The 22,658-nt window shown below is 38.1% G+C and overlaps 1 protein-coding gene across 1 annotated transcript in view; it reads right to left on the bottom strand.

Moving 5' to 3' along the window:
* The window catches only part of ece2a (endothelin converting enzyme 2a), a 63,861-nt gene extending 42,838 nt beyond the window's left edge, over window positions 1–21,023 (bottom strand). Inside the window, exons 1-3 of the mRNA XM_038308287.1 lie at window positions 20,736–21,023; window positions 12,330–12,474; window positions 8,701–8,984 (exon numbers count right to left, since the gene is read on the bottom strand). Of these exons, the coding sequence (XP_038164215.1) occupies window positions 8,701–8,984; window positions 12,330–12,474; window positions 20,736–21,023 (717 nt within the window). The remainder of the gene's footprint in view (window positions 1–8,700; window positions 8,985–12,329; window positions 12,475–20,735) is intronic.
* Window positions 21,024–22,658: the final 1,635 nt, after the last annotated feature.

The following is a 22,658-nucleotide window of genomic DNA, read 5'->3' as shown; positions in this document are numbered from 1 at the left end:
GCAAAGGCTACAATTGGACTCCAAACTTTCTGATGGGGGCCACTTTCATTCTGCTTAATTCTGCTTAATTCTTTCTCTATTCTCCTATTCTTCGATATTTGTTAGTTCAACCTCTCACTTTATGCTGTCTCTGCTTTTTCTCATCATAGTAGCTTCACCTGGTCTGTTCCTGTTTGGCTGTGACTCCAGCCTTGAGAGGATGTATCTTTCCTGGACAGGGCCGCCTGTGGAGCTGGTTGACCAGTACTTTTTGTATCTCAGCGTCTGTTTCTGTCTTCTTGAACCCCAGTTCAAGCTTCGGTAGATGGCAGCTCACACTGAGCCTGGTTCTGCTGGACGTTTCTTCTTGTTAAAAGGGAGTTTTTTTTCTCCACTATCGCTACAAGCATGCTTGGTATGAGGGATTGCTGTTTGGTCAATGAGTCGATGTTATCAGTTGGTTTTCCTTAGACAGAAAACTTTGAATGAATCTGACTGTATGATCTGGTTGAATTGTCTCTGTAAACTGCCTTAAGATGACGTGTTGTGAATTGGCGCTATATAAATAAACTGAATTGAAATTGAATTTAACTGAACTTATTGTTAGGGGTCATTGTTTTTTTTAGATCAAATCCAAGGACTATCCTTACCTTTAAAAAAGGACTTAAGGTTAGCAATTAAAAGTGTTAGTGTGCAATGATATCCAATGAAAGTCTCCATAGCAACAACTAGAGTGATTCATAGAGCGTGTCAGTCTGTGAAATAAATTTCACACTTCAATGAACCACAGCCTCTGCAGCAAATTTGGATGTACAAGTAAAGTATGCAAGTTAGAAATAAAACATAAACCTGATAAAATGTATTGTTCCATGATTCTGTGTCACAATTGTCAGTTCTTCAAATCATATACCGGTAGGTATGACTAATTGTTGTTTTGTTTCTTAATTGGCTGTAAATCCTGCAACATTTGTTTTGATTGTTTTTTCCAAGAATTTGAAAGTGAAAATCAGGACCATTTGTCATTTATCTGCCGTTCTTAAAGCTAAAGTAATTTTTGTGGAAAGCCTTAAACCTTTTTATTATGTTTGCTCCATCTAATCAGCCTTACAACAGCACTCATTAGCTTTCTGGAGTGTATTCCTTTTTGTTCTTGCCTTCTACTTACAAACTTTCTCCTGTTTGTTGTCGAGCAACCTATTCATTCTTGTTTGGCTCCGACTTCATCCATTTGCTAGTTTATTGGTAAAGATATACCTTTAAGGGATTCACATCCTCCTTATTGCTGCAACCTTCCATTTGTTTCTTTTTCTATATTTGCTTCATCCAAGTTTTTGTCATAGTAAGTACACTTTGTGTAAGAAAACAGACAAACAACAGACTTCCTGCATCCCTACAAAAATCTGAAGACACTCAACCAGGAGTAGAATCATGATTCCTGTATCCAAATAATCTACTGTTCTGCATAAAAGACTGCAGACATTTCAATCAACGAAACATAAAGTCCTCAAAAAGTCCAAAAAAAAGGCACTACAAAGACTTTAGGAGAAAATGTATACTTTTCAATCATCACACAAGAAAAGAGCAGCGGATTTTGAATTGGAGTCAAATCAAGCCATCTGTGCAGCAACAAAACTAGCCGATCCTTTGTTAAAACCTCCCTCTGTTGGTGGAAAATACACAGAGAAATGCCTCATTTTCCTGTAACCATGTCTGTTGCAATATGGCTTTGATTAATGGAGTTCAGCTTTTACCTAATAAAGCTTATATCCCTGAAACCTTGGCTAATTTGGTAATACCTAATATTTGTGGTGGCGTGCACGGCACAAGCAATAAAGTTACAAAACCAGACAACTTGTAGAAGTAGAAAACACAGGTGTTTGAAACATTTTCAAATGATATTTCCCCAATCTATTAATAATTATGCACCAATCCATAAGATATCTCTAAATGTATATATTTGCAAATGCATCACCAGAAGGAGCTGCCACTTGCTTTCGGTATGGAACCACGTAGTTACAAACTTTTCTAGGTACACGATATGATATACATTAATTCTTAAACACCCAATCCTAATCATTTGGAAAAACATGCAAAATATGCTCCCAACATTTGAAGTCACATAAAGAAGAGTAGGGGGTTCTTTTATTTGTCCATACTGTGATAACCAACTTTAGCTAACTTTAAGTCTTACCAGAAAATGTTAAGCTGGACTGGTTTTATCATGGGTTCAAAAAAATAGAATTTAAAAAAGCACACATGGTCATTTATTTACATTTAACTTACACATATACATATATATATATATATATATATATATATATATATTAAGGCTGGGACATTAACGCGTTAATTTCGATTAATTAATCATACAAATATTAACGCGTTAAAAAAATTAACGCATTTTAATCGCACACCACAGTCTCCTGGAAGTCGTTTGGGATTTCACCCAAGTAATTATTTCACCTGTGGGGGCAGCATTAGAACTATGGCCAGAATACCGTCGGACGGAAACTGAAGAAGAAGAACAGAGAAGAATGTTGCTTTAAACTAGAAGGAGAGACAACCATGGAAGAATTAGACGAAGCAGATGAAAACATTTTAGTTGGTCCTTTGCAGGGGAAATTTTGTTTTAAAATACAGGAGGGAAGAGTCGATAAGAGCGCGGTCATATGTAAATTATGCAACAAGGAATTCGCCTATCACCGCAGCGTATCAAGCCTCAAATATCACCTGAACGCAAAGCATGTAGCAGCTAGCTTGGCAGATACTAGTGTGGAAGCTAGCCCAACTGGGAGGAAGACGAAACAACCCACACTACACCAGCTGACTGGCTTCAAGGGCAGGGTAAGCAAGACCAAGGCCGATAAAATGACCAACGTGCTGGCTTACTGGGCGGCTCTCGACTGCAGACCCATTGCTGTGGTAGAAGATAAGGGGCTGTCTCAGCGTGAGGATGCCCTAAATCACAGATTTCTACAAGTGGCTACAGCACTCGACCCTCGCTTTAAGGTGTGTAATGGTCTTCTTTATTTTTCTCTTTTATTGCTTATGACTCTTTTATTTCCTCGGCCCCCTCCCCTCGCTTATGGAATAACAACATCAACATGACTTGTATAGCACATTATCATACATAATTGTCATTCAATGTGCTAAAGAGTAAAAAAAATGAAAACAGAAAAAAATAATCCATGTTGTTTTATGGATTGAAGATAATTAACCAACTATTACCAAAGGCAGATGAGAATAATGCTATTTTTAATTTCTTTTTAAAACAAGATGCTGTTGGGGCAGTTCTAATTTGGACAGTTTAGACTTGACCATAGGCACAACCAGTAGAGGAGATTCTGGATGATGGAAACCATGTATACTAATGAATTTCATCCAGCTTGTACTCTGTAAATCTCTGATTAATGTGACCACAAACCTGATTCTGATTCTTATTCTGATCTTAAGGACCTAAAGTGTCTACCAAGAGGAGAGCGAGGAGATGTGTGGACCAGCATTGAGGAACTGGTGCCCGAAAATGTGAACAGGCTAGTATGTCTCAGCAACTGGCTGAAAGAGAGGAAGTAATCAGTTAAATGTGTATCCTGAGGCCAGTTGGCCAGTTGTGTTTCAAATGGGAAAAATTGGAGGTCGATCACTGTCACTTTATGTTGAACTGAACTGTCTGAATGGCCAATGTTATAAAGAGTTGGACTGAATTTCATTTAATTTCTGACTTATTTTTTGTAAACAGTTGAACTGTTGATAAATCCACGAATTGTGTTAAAGCCTCAGAGGCTTTTTGTTCTGAATGTACTTGAGAGTATTGCATTTTTGCGTTTAAAAAGCAGTATTAAGCTCTACCTATACCTATAGAGCTACCTGAATTTCTGAGTTTAGCGTTCCTAAATATGTTGAACTTTAAAATTTGCACTGGCCTGTTGATATTTCTTTAAAAAAATAAACAAACAATATTTTGTTTATTAAGCTTGTGTGTTGTCATTCAAAATCCATGTGGAAAAAGTTACTTCCTGCTGTTTCCAAGTATGCGATTAAAATGCGATTAATTCGATTAATTAATTTCACAGCCATGCGATTAATCGCGATTAAAAATTTTAATCGCGTCCCACCCCTAATATATATATATATATATATATATATATATATATATATATATATATATTAGTGCTGTCAAAATTATCGCGTTATTATCGCGTTAACGCGAGGCCATTTTAACGGCGATAATTTTTTTAACGTGAGATTAACGCTATGTGGTTTTATGGTACAATTTTCCAAGTACATCCCGCTGCAGCCTGCGGGAAGGCGGGGCTATTTCCCCCCTTCTAGAGCGGAGCTCCTCAAGGGAAAAAGACGCTCATACACTGGGTGACGCTAGTGCCTTTTCTTTAAGCCCCACCACCAACAAACAAGTTGAGTGTCTGGTAACTAGTAGCAACCTGAAATACGCTGAGAAAACAAATTACTGAGGTGAAATGGAATCTGCTACGGCACTCTTGCCGTCTGTGTTCGCCACAGGTCGGTATCGTGTGTGTGTGTGTGTGTGGGTGGGTGTGTCTGTGTGTGGGTGGGTGGGTGTGTGTGTGTTCTCATTTTTGTTAAGAGGCTGAAAAGTAACTTTCTAGAGCATATCTTGGTTAATTAACATCTAATGTTAACTGTACTACATTTTATAGCAGTAGGGTAAAATGCTTGTCTTTGTTCAAAAGACTGTATTAACTGTAAAGACTGTCTTTTACATCAGCCTGTTTTCAGGGCCTTTTTTTTTGGCTATATATTTGTTATTTTTTGCTACATGCCTCCCCATCTTCTTGCCATATGTTTCTATGGCATAAATCAGTGTCTGTGACCTGTTTTCATTTAAAAAAAAGAACATTGGCACAAACCTAGCCTGTATGTATTTTTTGTATGTCATTGAGAGTATTTAAATGATTTTCAATCAGAAAAAAAATTTGCGATTAAAATGCGATTAATCGCGAGTTAACTCAGGCATTGATGCGATTAATCGCGATTAAAAAAATTTAATCGATTGACAGCACTAATATATATATATATACATACATGTATATATGTATATATATATATATATATATATATATATATATATATATATAAAAAACTGTTTTCTCACCCCTCGTGGGGTGGTATGTGTCATCCTCAAGCTCGGGTCCTCTACCAGAGGCCTGGGAGTTTGAGGGTTCTGCGCAGTATCTTAGCTGTTCCTAGGACTGCGCTCTTCTGGACAGAGACCTCTGATGTTTTACCTGGAATCTGCTGTAGCCACTCTCCCAGTTTGGGGGTCACAGCCCCCAGTGCTACAATTACCACTGGCACCACTGTTGCTCTTACTTTCCACATCTTTTCCAGCTCCTCCTTCAGTCCTTGGTATTTCTCAAGCTTCTCGTGTTCTTTCTTCTTGATGTTGCTGTCGCTTGGGATTGCCACATCTATCACTACTGCCTTCTGCTGCTGTTTGTCGATCAACACGATGTCTGGTTGGTTAGCCAGACATATATATATATATATATATATATATATATATATATATATATATATATATATATATATATATATATATATATATATATACATACATATATATGTATATATATATATACATACACAGACTTGAAGTTGGAAATTTCAAACATGGAAAAGTGATAAATAACCTCCAAACTGGCACCAAACCCAGCATCCCATGAAACAACCAACAACATTTAAAGCACTGCAAGTCTCACTTGTCAGGATGAAGAGATGAATTAAAGTGTCATGTTAACCCAGCAATCGTTAAATTCTGATCTGATTGAGCAAAATCAGAATGAGATTGTATTGCAATATGTTAAATTTACATGGACAAAATTTCCTGATTGATTGAAATGCATTTGTATTACAAAAGAAAAACAATTGGATTGCACCTTTCATTTGGACTTAGGTGATCAAAATAAACCACCAGTTAGACTACAAATATGTCATGTAAGCACGCAGATGGAAACAGATGCATCTTTAGACTGTTGACCCAACTTTGATTTGTAAATTATGAAGCTGCACTTCAAACCTGCCAGTAAGTGTATCTTGAGCCTTTTTAATAAAAACCCTGAGCTACCTACTTCAGTTAATAGCGGTGTTCTCTTGTCTTAGTGTGTCAAGGTCTAGCATGGCTAATGGCCAAAGCATTGTCATTTTCAAACTGATGCGGTGGTTAGTGCAGCAGCCAACAGCCTACAACACTCAGCGTCTTGTCAGTCCTCCTACGGGCAGTGGAGTGGAAATGTTAAGTGCCACTATTACGGATTTCACTGTCAGAGAGTAATTTGCTGGTGTACTGTTGTTATAGTGGGGCATTCCAATCATCACAGTGGTGACATTTACTGTTTGGACAACAATCAGAGGTGAAAGACAACGAAACTTGAGTCCGTGAAACAGTGCAAACATTTACTCCTTTCTTTTATCTCTTACTCTAAAGAAAGTAAATAAAAGCTTATATTCAAGTAAACAGTTAATAAAAGTAGCTGAGTAGGTAGTTAGATATGCAAGTAGTTAGTATATTTTCTGAAGTTAAAAAATAGCTTGCATCCTCATCAAGCATGCATCTAGATTAGCTCTGTCGTTCATGTTTTCTACTTAATATTTAATATTTGTCAGAGTTATTGTAGCAAAAAGAAGACAACAGTATGAGAGATGGTAGAATTAACCAAGATATGCTACACTGAGACATTTTATTCTTTAGTGAAGTAATGTGTGCCTGGGACTTTATGTGCTTGCTTAAGTATGAAGGTAAGTGATATATTCTAGCTATGCTATGATGCCCTATCCCTTTGAAAATGATGTTTTCTTCATTAGAACACATGTGTAGCTGTTTCATCTGGGATTCCTTAAATGCAAATAAATGTCATTTGACATTTGTTCGTCATTTATACATATAATGGTACATTCACACGGAACGTGAAAAACATCCCCAGTTTCATTCTTCTAGCGCCAAATTAAAACAGCGTTAAGTCTGCTAGGGAGACAGAGCGCAGAAGGCAGGGGAGAGGGGGCTACGGCTGGCCGGGAGGGGAACAGCGGTACATAGCGGAAGTCCGCCAAGGAGATGGAGTAGGAAGAGGCAAGCTACTGGAGATGTAATGAGTACAGTGGTAGAGCAGATAAGCCTGTCAGGGAAACAGAGCAGGAGGGAGAAGTGGTTGGAGTCTGCACTGGAGGTAGGACGACAAAACAGCCCTTCTAAATTGAAACTGCATTTTTAAAAGCCACCCACGAACCTCTTAAGATCATTCCCCACTTCTTTCTATGTCAATATTTTTTCTCTAACTTCCATTTTGATTAAGAGAAGCCCATCTCCGCAGCCTCCTTCACTGTAGCTAACAGCTCCATATATGGTATCAATATATCGAATTCAGGGGCTGTGTCCTGCGAAGGACAGATTCATCTGCCGATTGGAAGATTTTTATGCAGCCAACAAATGCAGCCTTCTTTTTGCCCGTTTTGAAGGACAGATCTGGTGTATCTTTCGTAGCCTTGGGTATCCCTTGATTTATTGCGAGTCCAAGCATACCGGTTGCTCCGTGCTCAGAGGAAAAAGGTAAACGGCGGTGAACATAGGTGAATATTGTAAGTGCAGTTTATCCATCCATCCATTCATCCATTTTCTTAACACGCTTAATCCCAAGTGGGGTCGTGAGGGGTGCTGGTGCTGGTCTCCAGCTGTCAATGGGCGAGAGGCGGGGTACACCATCCATCGCAGGGCAACATAGAGACAAACAGGACAAACGACCATTCACATACACTCACACCTCAGGAGAATTTAGAGAAGCCAATTAACCTAATGGTCATGTTTTTGGACTGTGGGAGGAAGCCGGAGTACCTGGAGAAAACCCACGCATCAGGGAGAACATGCAAATTCCATGCAGAAAGATCCCCGACCGGGAATTGTACCAGTGACCTTCTTGCTGCAAGACAGCAGTGCTACTCACTGCGCCACTAAGCAGCCCAAGTGCAGTTTAATATATATATTAAACTAATATATATATATAATACAAGTAAGTGAATATTTCCATGTGGAATTAATTGAGTGAGTAAATGTGTGTGGCTGACATTTAAGCACAAATTCGAATATTTGTACAGTGTGGGACCTTTAAATATGATATGCTTGACAATGGTACTGCTGCTGAAGCTCCTCAAAAATGTTATTAGCACCCAGAACAGTAGGGTTCTCACTACTGAGAATTTGAGTTTGCTAGGCGATAGAGCGTACAGGCGATGAAAGCTGGAGAAGGCTGGACCTGTTTGAACCCATAGCCAAAAAACTTCCGGCCTCCTTATTTTCACAGACCGAACACACCCCTGGTTCATTACTGGATTTCATTAGGCGAATGTAAACAAAACTTCAGATTTTTCAACTCCTGCAAATTTCAGTTGGCATATTTATCAGGCAAACAGTCATTTGCTTGGCTAAATTTTCCCCTTTCACCTCGCTCAGCCTCAATGCTCTCCAGAGCTGCCCTCTACATAGCAATAACATGTCAATCCTCAGCTCCAGCTGTGAAATTCACATTTGATGTGAACATATCTTAACAAAATTTTATCAGACATATTTATGCTTTGTTGATAACTCCTTAAAACAAAGACTGAATGAGAAAAGTACTCTTTGAAACAGAACCACTTTAAACTTTTCTCACACCATGAAGTACTATAAAATACAAAGAATTTTACAGCTACCTCTGTGAGAGCTTGATGAATGAAACACAAAGTTTCAGGAGTGACCTCCCATGGTGACTTCTCCTCTACCATGATGGCATCCAGCGTTGCCTTCTCAAGGATAACGTCGAAGGAGGCATCCGGGAAGGAGAGTTGGCGAACGTCCATCTGGTGCCATGTCATACCGGGATGGCTGCTGTACCTGGCACTCATAAGGCCAATGCAAACTGAGGAATAATCTATGTTGGTGATTGCATGGTAGCCGGCATTATATATGTCTCCACTCAAACCACTGTTTCCACAACCTGAGGGAACAAGTGAAAACAAGATAAGAGACCAATTGGATGACTCTAAACATACAGAAAACAGCTGAGAAGATCGGAAAAATTAATAGCAACAGCTGAACATAAAAACCGAGGACATTTTTTTTTTTTTGTATTACAATGCATAAAAAAAATCAGTTCCTCTAATTGGCTGTCATTAAAGGCAAACTTTTTTCATCTAACGAAAATCTCTCAACATTTGTCACAATAAGCATGGGGTAGTTCTCAGTTTAAAAGTGGAACACAGTTTTAAAATGAAAAGATTCAACAAAATAACTATATGTCCTGCATATGTCCGTACTTTTCCTACAATGTTGCTGTTTAATTTGAAATATCTAAAGATAAGATAACCAATTAGATGATCTGATGTCAGAACTGGCTCATTACTTTGAGCAGTGAGCTGTGCTGATTCTGTTGCAGTAGTGCACATGGCAAGTGTGAGCTGTGGCAATCATGTCGTGTATATTTCGCAACTTGTCAAAAGAATCCTAGGCAGGCTCACCAAAAAATGCTTAACACACAGCACTGTCCACAACAGCTTAGGTGATATTTCACATATCAGGAAGCACATTTGAAGTTATGCTGCCGTGCAACAAAAGTTGGCTTTTGAGTAGATTTATGGAGCGCCTTGTCTCAAGTCAAAACATTTGCTTTGTGACTAAAAAGCTGAGAGGCTTTAAAAAAATAATCATGATTTCAACCTATGGATAAGAGGTGGATGATTTGAAAGGCAGGGAATGGAAGTAAAATTAAAGAGCATTGAAGAGAGTTTCAGATGTAACACGATGAAAATAACCAACTGAATGTGGCAGCTCACCTTTTGCCTACAGTGACTCAGACTGTGTAAATGGAGGAGGAGGAGGAGGCGGCAGAGGAGTAGGGTGGCATGGAAAAGAGGCAAAGAGGAAAAAAAAAAAAGAGTAGTAGAAGGAAGAGTTATGGTGGACATATAGTCACTTTAAGCAAAAACTTACAATCTGTGAAAGCATGAAATGGGAGTATTTTGATTACATTATCCCAGTTTGGGTACATGTTCACCTATTTACAGGGTTCTGGGTGCCATAGGTGTGGCTGTGACTTTTGGCAGCACGCTTGCACCGACACCTCAGCTGCAAACGTGTGGCTCCTGCTTGTTAACACCTTCCTGCTTCCACTAATTACCACCCTGCAACAGCTTCACAAATGTGAGCGTGTGCCAGAGAATCCAGGATGATTCAGTTTGCAGTCTCACACTAAACAACATGTTAGTAACCTATTGAGATGCGTGTTTGCTTGTCTGGGCGCTGTACATGCTGAAACCTTATGTTGCACAGCCACAGGTGGCAGGAACGGAGCAGGAGAGAGAAAGAGATATTAATAAATAGGGATTTAGCAGTAGAAAAACAAGCCACTAATATGTATTAATCAGCCACCTTTGCACTGATCAGCTCTTACTGGTGATCTGCATTTCAAATAAATGAGGAAAAATGGTGACATTTCTCTCCAGCCTGCTAGTTAAAAGCAGAAAAACTGGAAACGCACACTGGTTTCATTGGTAAAAATATTGAAAATCAGCAACAACAATAAACCTGGGACTTCATTATTTAGACAAACAAGAATATTTATGTGTGCACAATTATGAGGCATTTATTAGTCTTCATATTCATGTCACACTTGCTGATTTCTGTATAAATGAGTAATAATCCAATAATTCAAAGTTTACAAATAATACAGATCTATATTAACAAGATATTTCTTGATAAACGATGTGTAGGAGAACTTCTCCCTACTTTGTGACTTAACCATCTCCAGCCCTTGTGGCAAAGATAAAGGCTTAGTTTCCATCCCGTATTTGACCCCACAGTGAGTCATATGTTCTCTCCAAAGGGTTTTCCCAATAAACACAATGAGGTCTGTGTTGTGTTTTTCATGGCATGCCACTCTTAGGAAGCTTGTCACCTGATGCATCATTCCTGAGGGTCGTTGAGATAAATTTACTTGCAACACTCCTCAAGGTCGCAGCTCTTATTATAGGTCAGTGAGATCAGTGGTTGGTATTAAGCCTAACCTCCAACCCTTTCAAACACACCCCAAAATAAGATACGTGCAGAAATCCTAAAGAAAAACACTGTTTAAAATGTAATATGTTTTCACATAAAGTCAGAGAGAGAGTCTGATTGCAGCATAGGATGGAGTATCTAATGATAGCATGTCTCATTCCAACATCTGCATTTTTCTACAGGAGATCAAGGCAAAGCAGACCTCAAAGAATGATATACTTATAAAATCATAGCTGTGATGTTCTGGTTGTGCCCATCTAGGTACAATTGCATCATTATTATGCTGTTTAAATTGCCTGGTTTTGATAGTTTAATTTTTTTTTGACAACAACAACAAAAAGGAAACAATTTCCAGATATAAAGGTTTGATAATCACACATAAGTGCATGCACCGGGTCAAATATGTTTTGAGGCATCTTTTGATTCCCTTTCAGCAGTCAGTTTGGTGTGAATCTGTTTTCTACATTCCGACTTGTCTACATTTGCCCGTAGTGCCGTTTTGCAAATCTGTCAGACAGTGAGGACGTCTCTTCAGCGCAGCCCTCTGCAGTGATCCGAAAGGTTTCCTGTCAAATTTAGTTCTGGTCTGATGAACTAAATTAATTCCAAAGCTTTAATCTTCCTTTCATGAATCATTCCTTGGTTCATTTAGACATGTGCCCAATGTGTTACTAAAAAGTTTAACTACTTCGCAACCTCTTTGGCCATTTTTTCTGGGCTTTGACTAAAAAAATAAATAAATACAAACTACTGAGAGCTCTAATTTATGGCAAGGATAACCAGATTTAAAATCAGGCTGGTGTAAACTCAAGAAGCACAAATGCACAAAAGCATGAGTTTAAGGATGAGCTTAGATTCCTTCCCTACATCGTAAATTGTAAGAATAAAATAAGCTTTGATGTTTTATGTTGTTACATCATTTTAACAGAGGTGTGTTCACAGAAAAATGGAGAAACTATAAACTGCAAGTAAAGCGAGAACACAGACTGATTGGATTATTCAAAATGGAAAAGAAGAGACTAAAGTTAGAGGTGTTATATTATCCTGTTTCAGATGCCCATGTGAGTGTGTGATGGAAAAATGAATGCTCTTCAAAATGTTTCCTAACACTCAAAAAATCATAACACGAAAACATAAATAAATAAAACAAGTAAGCACTGAGCTACTGAGTAGCTTGATGAGTAAACAAAGGTGTTTGCTTTTCTGTTTGCAAAATACAGAACATTCTAAAATGGTGTAAAGACATATTTTTCAGTGCAGAAATGATGGCCATAGATGGACATGGTACCTTCCAGTCCATCAATGGTGGGATATGGAAGAGGTGGTCTGGAGTCTGCTCCAACAAATCCTTTGATATTTAAGAACAAGCTGAACATGTGAGTGACAGCTGTGGAAACCTCTGAGGTAATCCCCAGGAATAACGCCAGATTAGTCTGCTGATAAATGGGGGAGGGGCAGACTAGTGGTTAGGGCATTGGGCTTGGAATCCTGAGGTTGTGAGTTTGAAACCCACTCCAAAAGACTGCCAATCTGAGTCTTTCTGCAAAGACCATTAACCCCTGATTACTCCCCGGGCGCTGTACAGTGGCAGCCCACTGCTCCCCAATGGGGATGGGTTAAATGCAGAGAGTTAATTTCTCCATTGTGAGATCAATAAAGTTCAATTTATTTATTTTTATTTTATGATGAGAAAAGCGTGGAAAAGGGCCAAATTACATTTTCACATACATCTTGCAAACCAGATAATGTTTTCAGTCGGTCAAATAAACTATATATTGGGCATTTTTCAAGTAGTTAATTATTATAAAAAGTGTTTTTCAGAGGTTAAAAACAAAAGGACAGACATTAACCACTTCAGATACGTATTGAAATTATTCAGATAATTAGACAGGAAACAAAAAAAAAACATATAGCAAGAGACAATAAAACAATCAGGTATTAAAAGTATGAAAAAATCAATCATTCAGAATGAAGAACTGTGGAATGGTGTTAATTATTTAGATTGACGGGTTAATGTTCGTGATATATGAAAACTGTATAAGAAGAGATCTAAAATGATGATGTATAAGTAAACATAACAAAAGTTACAATATAAAACAGACTTACACAGCAATAAAAACAAATTAAAGCTGCTTTTGTTTTAAAGAAAAAAAAATTTTGAGAATGGTATAAAAGTGAATTTAAGAGGCAGACTGAATTAGTATAGGAATATGTAATCATGTCATCTATTCCACTTAAGTTTAGAATATATACTAAAGAAAGTCAAAGTTTGATGATAGATTTGGAGGACATGTTTGGTCAAGGAGGGGTGGGTGAGTGAGTGGGTGGGTGGGGAACCCCTGTGCTTCAGCCAAGCAATGTGAAACATCCAAGCCGCTAGCCATGAGCTGAACTGAACTGAGCACAGCAGTGGAAACTCCATGATGTCAGAGGCATTTGTGGTATTCATCCATATGCCAGATTGGTTCCGACACATTAAGGATGGTGACCTAGGCCCATGCTGATGAAAGGTGATGTTCATATGAACACATAGCAACACAGAGCTCAACCAACCCCCTAAACACCAAGGCTGAGGGCAAGCCCGGGGTAAACTGATGCCATGATGACACCTCGCTAAGTTTAGTTGTGACAGTTGTAAATGTTAACCAGTGGAAAGCTCCCATGTGGAGCGTATTTGTTTTTGTGTCACTCTGTGTGTGCATGTGCATTAACTCTAAGCATCATGTAAGTGCATGTTGGAGCCAGAGTTTATGTAACTCATATTAACCTACATCAAATAAAGATAAGAAAGGAGTGGGATTTTCCAGCATGTACACAAGTGTGGAGCCACACTAAGCATCTTAGTCTAGTCATAAACACTAACTGGAAAGCAGTTAAACTCCCTAATTGGTTAGACTACCAACTTAGTTAGCAACATGACCAATTAGGGAACTGGGTTAATCAGATGAGCAACTGGGATTGGTTTAACTGGTTTTCAGTGTGCTCAGGGACCAGAATGGTCACGGAAAAAAATAAATAAATGGAGAGGAAAAAGCAAAAACAAAATGGACCTGTTTTCGATTCAGTTTGCATGTAAGCCATGACAAGACTTTAGTTGGGCTACTCTATAAACGCCTGGAGCTTAACGCCAATCCAGACATTTTGCTTTCAGGATGGGAAGCAAAAAGTCTTCAACTTGGGAAACACGCCCAGTGGTTTGTTTTTTTTTACTTTTTTTTGGAAGGAATAAGGAATACCTTTTTTATTGTGTGATTAGGAAAGGTATTTATAATAAGATTTTTAAATCTCCATTTAATAAGCGGATTTATATTTTGGTGTAGATGCCATCAGAGTCAACTCATTTAAATATTTTAATATTTAGTTAAAAACAAGAGTTAATACATATTAGTATTGAAATTAAAAGTTCAATCATAAATAAATAAATAAATAACTTTTACTAAATTTATGTATGTACATTGGTTAAAAAGCACATTAATATTTAAGGAGGAACCTATATTTTTGTTCCGCATGTCACGTTGTTGCCCATGGGAAAGATTGATTGACACAATTCTTTTTTGCACCTGTTTTTCAAGAAGTTTCACCAGAAAGCTTTAAGAAATAAATTATCTTTATTCCTCTGGAGTTTATGCGACCAATGAGGCATGACTTTGTTTTATTTGGAATTATTTTGTGTAAACCTTTATATTTGTTTTGAGCTGGGTTTCTGTTTCCCCCTTCTTAGTTCTGACGGCATTTTTTGGGGCTTTATAAGACATGTCCACAATAAATGGCTGTTAAAACCAAAAGAACGATGTTGAGCCTTGATTATCTAGAGAGGAGTAACATTTGGATTATACTTATTATTATACTTATGGATAAAAATAAAATAATTGAATTTATTATTAATTGATTAATAAATACAGTTTACAATTCCTTTCTAATAATTCCTCTTAAAGTGTGCAATTTGATGCAAAAATGACTTTCCACTTGGAAAATGTTAGATTTTTTTTAGGTGACTCTCTGGGTCCTTCATAACATGTAGGTCCCAATAAAAAACGAGTATGAATTGATCCTAATTTATTTAAAAGACTACATTAGTAGCCATTAAAACCTCCCCACTTTCCTTGATGGACCCTTGGCTGCTCCTTGGCTGGTCCCCTATAATTCCTTCTTAAACATCAACCTTTAATGCTTAAAATATTCTGTCAAGATTTGTGGACATTAAGATCTAAAGAGAAGCATCATCTCCTGGTCAAACCCTGTAATTCAGTGAAAGGGTGGAGTCAGAGTAAAAACAATATGCACGCCTAGGAGGAGGAGGGGGTCACTCCAGTGGCTGGAGAGTTGGAGGGGATTTTGCTGGGAGTTGCAGGGAAGTAGGCTGCCATTCGGCTGGCGTTTGACTGGAAAGGGCCATTTTGAATGGCTGCTACTGTATAAAAGTATGATGGCTGCAGTAATAACGGGGTTTATGCCAACATTAAAGCTGCATATGAATTGGCAGGGATCTACTTACATTATCCAATAAGGCAGCAGATAAAGTTCAGAACATTATCTGTATCTACACTGAAATGACTTGTTAGCTACAAGGAGTCAGTGTATCCCAATGGGGAAGGACTCAAACTTGGTAATGACACACCCAAAAATCTGTTAAGATCGCACAAGTGAACACGGATGCTGGCATGTTTGCTTAAAACGTAAAATCATACCTGCTGTAAATCTATTGTTCAACCACTGCAGCCTCCCAATGCTGTATGTTCAGCAGATTAAAGCAGGCATGGAAAGGTTAAGTTTAAATGTTGTGCTTACAAGGAGTAACAACTAATGCGGTTGTAAAACAATAAGCTTAGAGACTTTATGAGCAATGGTGCAGATTAAGCATCTGATGAGGGAACAGAGGGGGGGAAGAGATAAGCAGAATAACATGCTGGGAACCTTCAAATGAGACACGGTTAGCAGTGTAGAAAGAGAAATTTAATGGAAAATGAAGCAATTCTTAAAACGACTACCCCACGTCATAGAGGTAGAGATGAAAAAAAAAAAATCTCCCTAATGGTAATGTTTAAATTCATCTTTAGTAAATCTAAAACTTAAAAGTAAATGGTTCCACTTACACTTTTTTAATGCAACATTAAATAGTCTACAATCTGAGATCCAGCCACGATGTCAAGTCAAGGGCATCTTAATTTTTTTAGTAATGCAGTTTCAGAAACGTACAGTAAGCCAGTGTCTCTTTTGTTACGAAGAGGCGTTAAATGGATGAGGAAGCAGTTTGCAGTTTTAATGACTAAGCTAGAAAAATGGTGAGAGGATGAAGAAAGGAGAACACAGAAAGAGAAATATAATCTACCAATATGTGAAGCTGTGAAAAGGTAGGACTAAAATATAGTTAGTTTCAGTTTGAATAATTGAAAAAAATATTTATATAAGTAAACAACAAAAACTAAAGAAAATAACTATATAAACTTTTATTCTAATCTTAAAAAAAATAACTCAATATTAAGTAGGTGGTTGTTCTCTTTAAAAATCCAACAGTTAGAGCCTGACGTTATATTCTAAAAATACATTATTTGGATACAAGAGCAAACGATATGTTTTAAGTATATTTGACAGTATTTGTAGAAAAAATACACAACAAATGTGAAGCATGAAGTTGGAAGGTTCATAGTTTTGAGATGTTTTTAATGAAGCAGGACCTGGTCAGCTCACCACCAGAGATAAAACTCTATTATTAAGGACTTTAAATAAATCAATATAAAAGTTTAAACTGCACAATGCAACATCAAAAATGACCCAAAACATGCCAGTAAGTCCAGCAAGGTCTAACTGAGAATTAAGAAGAATAGTCTTAGTTAAAGGAATAGTACACCCAAAACATGATTAGCCTTCATTTTCTACTCACCCCCATGCTGAACAACACTCTGGAGTACTTTTTTGATATCTCAAATGCATCTGGAGATCTGGGAGGCTTCTTGCTGTCTGCTGACATTCAAATAATGGAGGTCTATGGCGCCCGAGACAGAAAGGTCCATAAAAGTCCACAAAAAAACGTGTCAATATTCCTCCATACTGCTCGTCCAATGTATTCCAAGTGTCCTGAGTGGGTAGCATCCAGAATTTACTCGAAACAAAGTCATTTAGAATGTTTTTAGAGCATAAACAGTAGTGTATAGGATTTCCTGAAAGCGCGCACCTGCGCGTTCATGACGCTACGGAAGCCGGCAGACCAAACCAGATGAAAGTGCGCATTCAGCGTCTGCTCTGCCAATAATGCAAGCGTAGAAGAAGAAATGTGCTGTTTACCAGTGCAAAGAAAGAAACAACGAAAGAAAAATGTCTGAGGACTTCAGTGTTGAGGAAGAGCATGAGTTCTTTGCTGAGCTGAATGCGCACTTTCGTCTGGGTTGGTCTGCCGCGGTTTCCGTAGCGCCGTGAACGCGCTTTCAGGAAATCCTATACACTACAGTTTATGCTCTAAAAACATTCTAAATGACTTTGTTTCGAGTAAATTCTGGATGCTACCCACTCAGGACACTTGGAATACATTGGACGAGCAGTATGGAGGAATATTGACACGTTTTTTGTGGACTTTTATGGACCTTTCTGCCTCGGGCACCATAGACCTCCATTATTTGAATGTCAGCAGACAGCAAGAAGCCTCTCAGATCTCCAGATGCATTTGAGATATCAAAAAAGTACTCCAGAGTGTTGTTCAGCATGGGGGTGAGTAGAAAATGAAGGCTAATCATGTTTTGGGTGTACTATTCCTTTAAAGCCCACATGATAAAAGACTGTACATGCAAGGAGCATGTCAGATATCTAAGGTGGGATATTGGGCTCACCAGCTATTAGTAAGCATGATGTCTCCACTTTTTCCTCAGTTATCAAGCTCATTTGAACTTTTCCTTAACCCCTACTGCAACTAGACTTGTGCAATGTATAATGTCCAATTACTAATTGATACCCTGTGCAATAACCTGTTTCTCTGTATTTGACACGCAGTGCAATAACTGTATATATAAATATATATATTCATCTATGTAAATACCCATGTAAACATCCTGTGCAATAACCCTGTAAAATAATCCTACTATAAAAAGAAAATATATACAGACGCACTGTATATACTGTTTATGCACCTTTTTCCTCCTTTGGCACATTCTTCTCCTATTTGAGCTGATGTAACAAGTACATTTCTCCACTTTGAGATTTAATAAAGTCAATTAATCAATTTAAATAAATAAATAAAATATATGTGTGTGTTTTGGGTGATCAATTCTAAAGAACTACATATATTTTCTTTTCACATGAGGTTCCAACACCAGTACCAGCTGATATATCCAGATGGAAAAAGAACATTTAAAACCTCTGTATGAATCCATATTCCTTAAATTAAATGTTTCTCAAGCTGTTTCAGGAGCTCCTGAAAAGTTGCGTCAGCACATCAGCCAGATGACTTTCAAAACTTTCAAAAGCTGGTCTTTTTTCGGCAGCCTCTCTATAAAACGTCTTCTTCCCTCCCCTTACAAAAGAAACCTCAGTTATGTAAGCGGTTGCAAAGATAATTAGTGACTGAATAATTAAGCGTGAGGCTGTGACTGTTTGATGGAGTGTGTGTTGTATATGAGCGTGTTACTGTGTGTGTGTGTGTGTGTGTGTGTGTGTGTGTGTGTGTGTGTGTGTGTGTGTGTGTATTTGATAAAGAGATGGAGGACTTTGGAAGGACTCCACAATATGAATCTGCCTTTCTGCTGTGGTAATAAGACTCAAGCCTCTCTTTCTCATCCAAAACACCAACTGGCACCAGGAGTTGGAGAGAAGTAAACTGCTACATAAGAGTCATCTTTTCTCACTTTATTTGCCAGAACCAACAGTTGCTAAAAGCCACCCACGCCCCTCTTTAAATTACCATTTATTTCTTATCACTGGTCGAGCATTTGCTGAGCATCTTTTCTTGTGGTTTCAGTGCATTAGAGCACACTATTTGCAAACAGGTTTACCAGTGAAAACTGCAGCACTGCTTCCTACATTTAAGTCTTTTTTCCTAAGTTATGGCAAAAAGAGACAGACTAATTTATGGATTGTGGCAAAATGCTAGAAATCCAAATAATGGATGATGCAATAATGTGAAAGGTGAGCAACTGCAAGATAATGTGATTGACATGAAAACAAGTGAGGCTAAAGTTAAAACTGGGAGTAAAACAGAAAAGAAGTTGACAATGATAAAGGAAGAACAAAAAACTTATCTGAACTTTACATCGTATAGTTATGGCATTGTGCTGTGACACAGCATTAACTCCTTAAAATATGTTTTTTTCTTTGCATTTAACATATAAATTATTCTATTTCATAAAACAACATATAATGAGACACATAAAACCTATAGACAATCTTGTCTTTGAAAGTATGATTCCATTTATTATAGTAAAAGGATATCTGATCAAGATAAAAAAAATAATAATAATAATCAACTTCCATGTTAAAATGATAATTTACTGAAGTTAACCATATCTCTCAAAATGTGGGATTATTTTCTAAGGCTTTATACCTGAGGCCTGGGAATGTCACCAGATAGAAAATGTCCGATTACATGTAGTAGGTTAAAATAAATGTGTCTAAAGAAATGTGAGAAAATATGACAGCACATATTGTCATATTCCTCCTGGAAAAATGGAAAAAAAAAAAAAAAAACTTTCTTGCAGTCAATTCCACTTGTCTGGAAGAAACCAGTTTATTCTTTTCCTCTCGTTTCTGTGTTGTTGTTTTTGTTTTTTGTTTTTTTACATTACTCAAGTAAAGGTATCTAAGTAAATATAACTTGTTAATATCCATCTCTGCAAAGGAAACACTTTCACTTATTTTGAATTTTAGACTTTCTGGCTTTTAACTCCATATTAGTTGTTAAATGTGACCTAATTTATCTATTCGTATTAATTCCTGTGTACCTGCATTTGATTTTATTATAGCACTTTGATGAACCTTGTTTTTTTTTTCAATTTTTGTGTAAAGTTGTATTAGGTTATGAAGGATGATGCTGTGGCCTGTTATTATTCATAAAATAAGCATCTGTCCCTCTTCAAATTCTCACTAGTATTGTAAAATCCTGAGATCGTATAATGATAAGGAACAATTTATATAACTAATGTTTCAATCCATCCATCAAAAGAAATATTCATTGTTTTGAAGTGGACGTACATAATAATATCACTCAACAACCTACAAAGAATATGTAAATTCATCCATCTTCACATCATTACGTCTATTGTCAGCAAGATATAAAGTGACAGCTCTCACGTTTTTAGAATCCCTTAGAGGGATGATTTTATTTTTTATTTTTAGGGCTGTACATAGTGGAGTTAATATTGGTCGGTACATGGTCACAAATATGGAAGGTCTGATTTATACTGAACCCACAGGACCTTTTGAGGAATGTTATTGAATGAATGGATGTACAGGCATATTTTTTTAAATGACTTGTTTGTGCCAAATACTTGGAAACTAGTCTCAGTGATGATGACCTCTTTCAAACTTCAGCACTTTCCATAAATCCACAAACAGTCCAATTACAGTACCCCTCTACTGTGAACCATTATTTAAGTTTACATAACCAAACAGTTTTTCTTTACAGTGCCTAAGCCAAACTGAAAAGAGAATCCTCTCAGCCAGAATCTGGGAGAAGCAGTCTAGGAGGTAGAAGTTGAGCACACGGCCCCACCAGCATTCCCTGCGGACCCCCACTGCTCAGCTGGGCCTGCCCAAAGTATCCGACTTCCTCCTCTTCCAGCGTGTCCAACTCAACCAAAGTGTCCAAGATATGCGGCAGACAGTCTGAGGATATGAATACAAAGTCAATCATCAATCTCCGACCTATGGTGTCCTGGTGCCACGTGGACTGGTTGGAGGAGAGTCCCTGCCTGAAGTGGAGGGGTGAAAGTATCTTGGGATCCTGTTTACTGATGAGTGGAGAATGGAGCGGGATATCGACGGACAGCAGCCTCCGCATTATAACAGCAGCTGCACCGTTCTGTCATGGTGAAGATAGAACTGAGTAAAAAGACAAAGCTCTTGATTTACCGGTTGGTCTATGTTCCTACCCTCACCTATTAGGGGTGGAACGGTTCACAAAATCCACCGTTCGGTTCGGTTCACGGTTTCGTGGTCACGGTTTTCGGTTCCGTTCGGTATATGTTAATTGTTACACTGAAAAATAAAAAATTTATAAAAATCATAAAAATGAATAAACATTTTTTAATGATATTAATGAAAAAATCCAAAAAAATTTATGAATTGTAATAATTTTTAATGATCCGCGGAAACCCTGGATCATTTCCGCATGTTTTGCTGCTTTGAATTTAATCATCTGGCACATGCCCTCTACGATCTCCAAGGAACTCAGAGCGGAGCGGACGGGAGCCACAGAGGAAGCTGTAGGCTTTGCTTTGTGCAGGCGGTCCCGAGCGGAGCGGGGCGCTGATGGATTATGTGCAGACCTATAAAGTGCTGCTGGTGCGTCTTCCAACTCCTGTTCTTTCCCACTCGCCATACCCACACAATTCTCCACAACAATTGATTTTTTCTGCGACACCCGACTACGCTGCTTCTTCTTCTTGTTTACTACTGGTGGTTGGCTATGGTCGCAGTACCGCCATCTTCTGCTCTGGAGTGTAAACGCTTCGCCTATGAGAAAAAGGAGCAGCGCATGAACCGAACGCAACACACACGAACCGAACCGAGACAGTCGAAACCGAACGGTTCGGACGGTTTTTATAAACCGTTCCATCCCTATCACCTATAGTCATAAAATTCAGATTATGACCAAAAGAGCAACAGCTTGGATACAAGCGGCTGAAATGAGCTTTGTCCACAAGGTGGCTGAGCACTTCCTTAGAGATAGGATGATGATCTCAGTCATTTGGGAGGGGGTTGGAGTAGAGCCGCTTCTCCTCCACATCGAGAGGAGTCAGCTGAGCTGGTATTGGACATCGTTTTCAGATGTCCCCTGGGTGCCTCCCTCATAGGAGGAAGCCTAGAAGAAAACCCAGGACATGTTGGAGGGACATTGTCCCTTGGCTGGCCAGGGAGCTTCCCCTTCAAAAGACTTAAGTGATCTTATATCCCATAATGCATAACTTTACAGAAATATACATAACATCCACATGCTAAAAAGGAACACTAACACAGGAGTAAATTAATTAAATTTTCCTATTTTTTCTAACCAGGTAGAATAAAGGATCCACATATATGTCATTACAATTAGCACAAGATGAGTGAATCAATGACGATCTATTAGGTATCCATCCTTTTGAGTTTTATAAAGGTCATATTAAAAAAGAAAAAGCCAAAAGATGATGCTGGTGAATCGTCTGGATCATACTATGAAGGAGACCCAAATACACAAAAACAGACGAGCAAAGAAAGAGTAACAGCAGTATAGGTTTTTCAATTAGCCTCCTACTAAGTCTACGTCTGTGCCAAAATGAAAAAGCAGAAAAAGTGCAGCTTTTAAGCTTAAAGTTACACACATACACAAACTTGATTTGACTGGTTAATTTTATGCCTGGTTGGCAGGCAAGTTTGCAAGTTCAAGGTGCCTGCATCAGTATGCAAATGGATCTTTTTCCTGACCTTGGGGTAATTA

The sequence above is a fragment of the Cyprinodon tularosa genome, unplaced genomic scaffold (genome assembly GCF_016077235.1).
Source record: "Cyprinodon tularosa strain WSP-4 unplaced genomic scaffold, ASM1607723v1 ctg100, whole genome shotgun sequence".
Lineage (NCBI taxonomy): Eukaryota > Metazoa > Chordata > Actinopteri > Cyprinodontiformes > Cyprinodontidae > Cyprinodon > Cyprinodon tularosa.
Note: the sequence above shows the minus strand (reverse complement) of the source record. Positions and strands in the feature narration are given on the sequence as shown.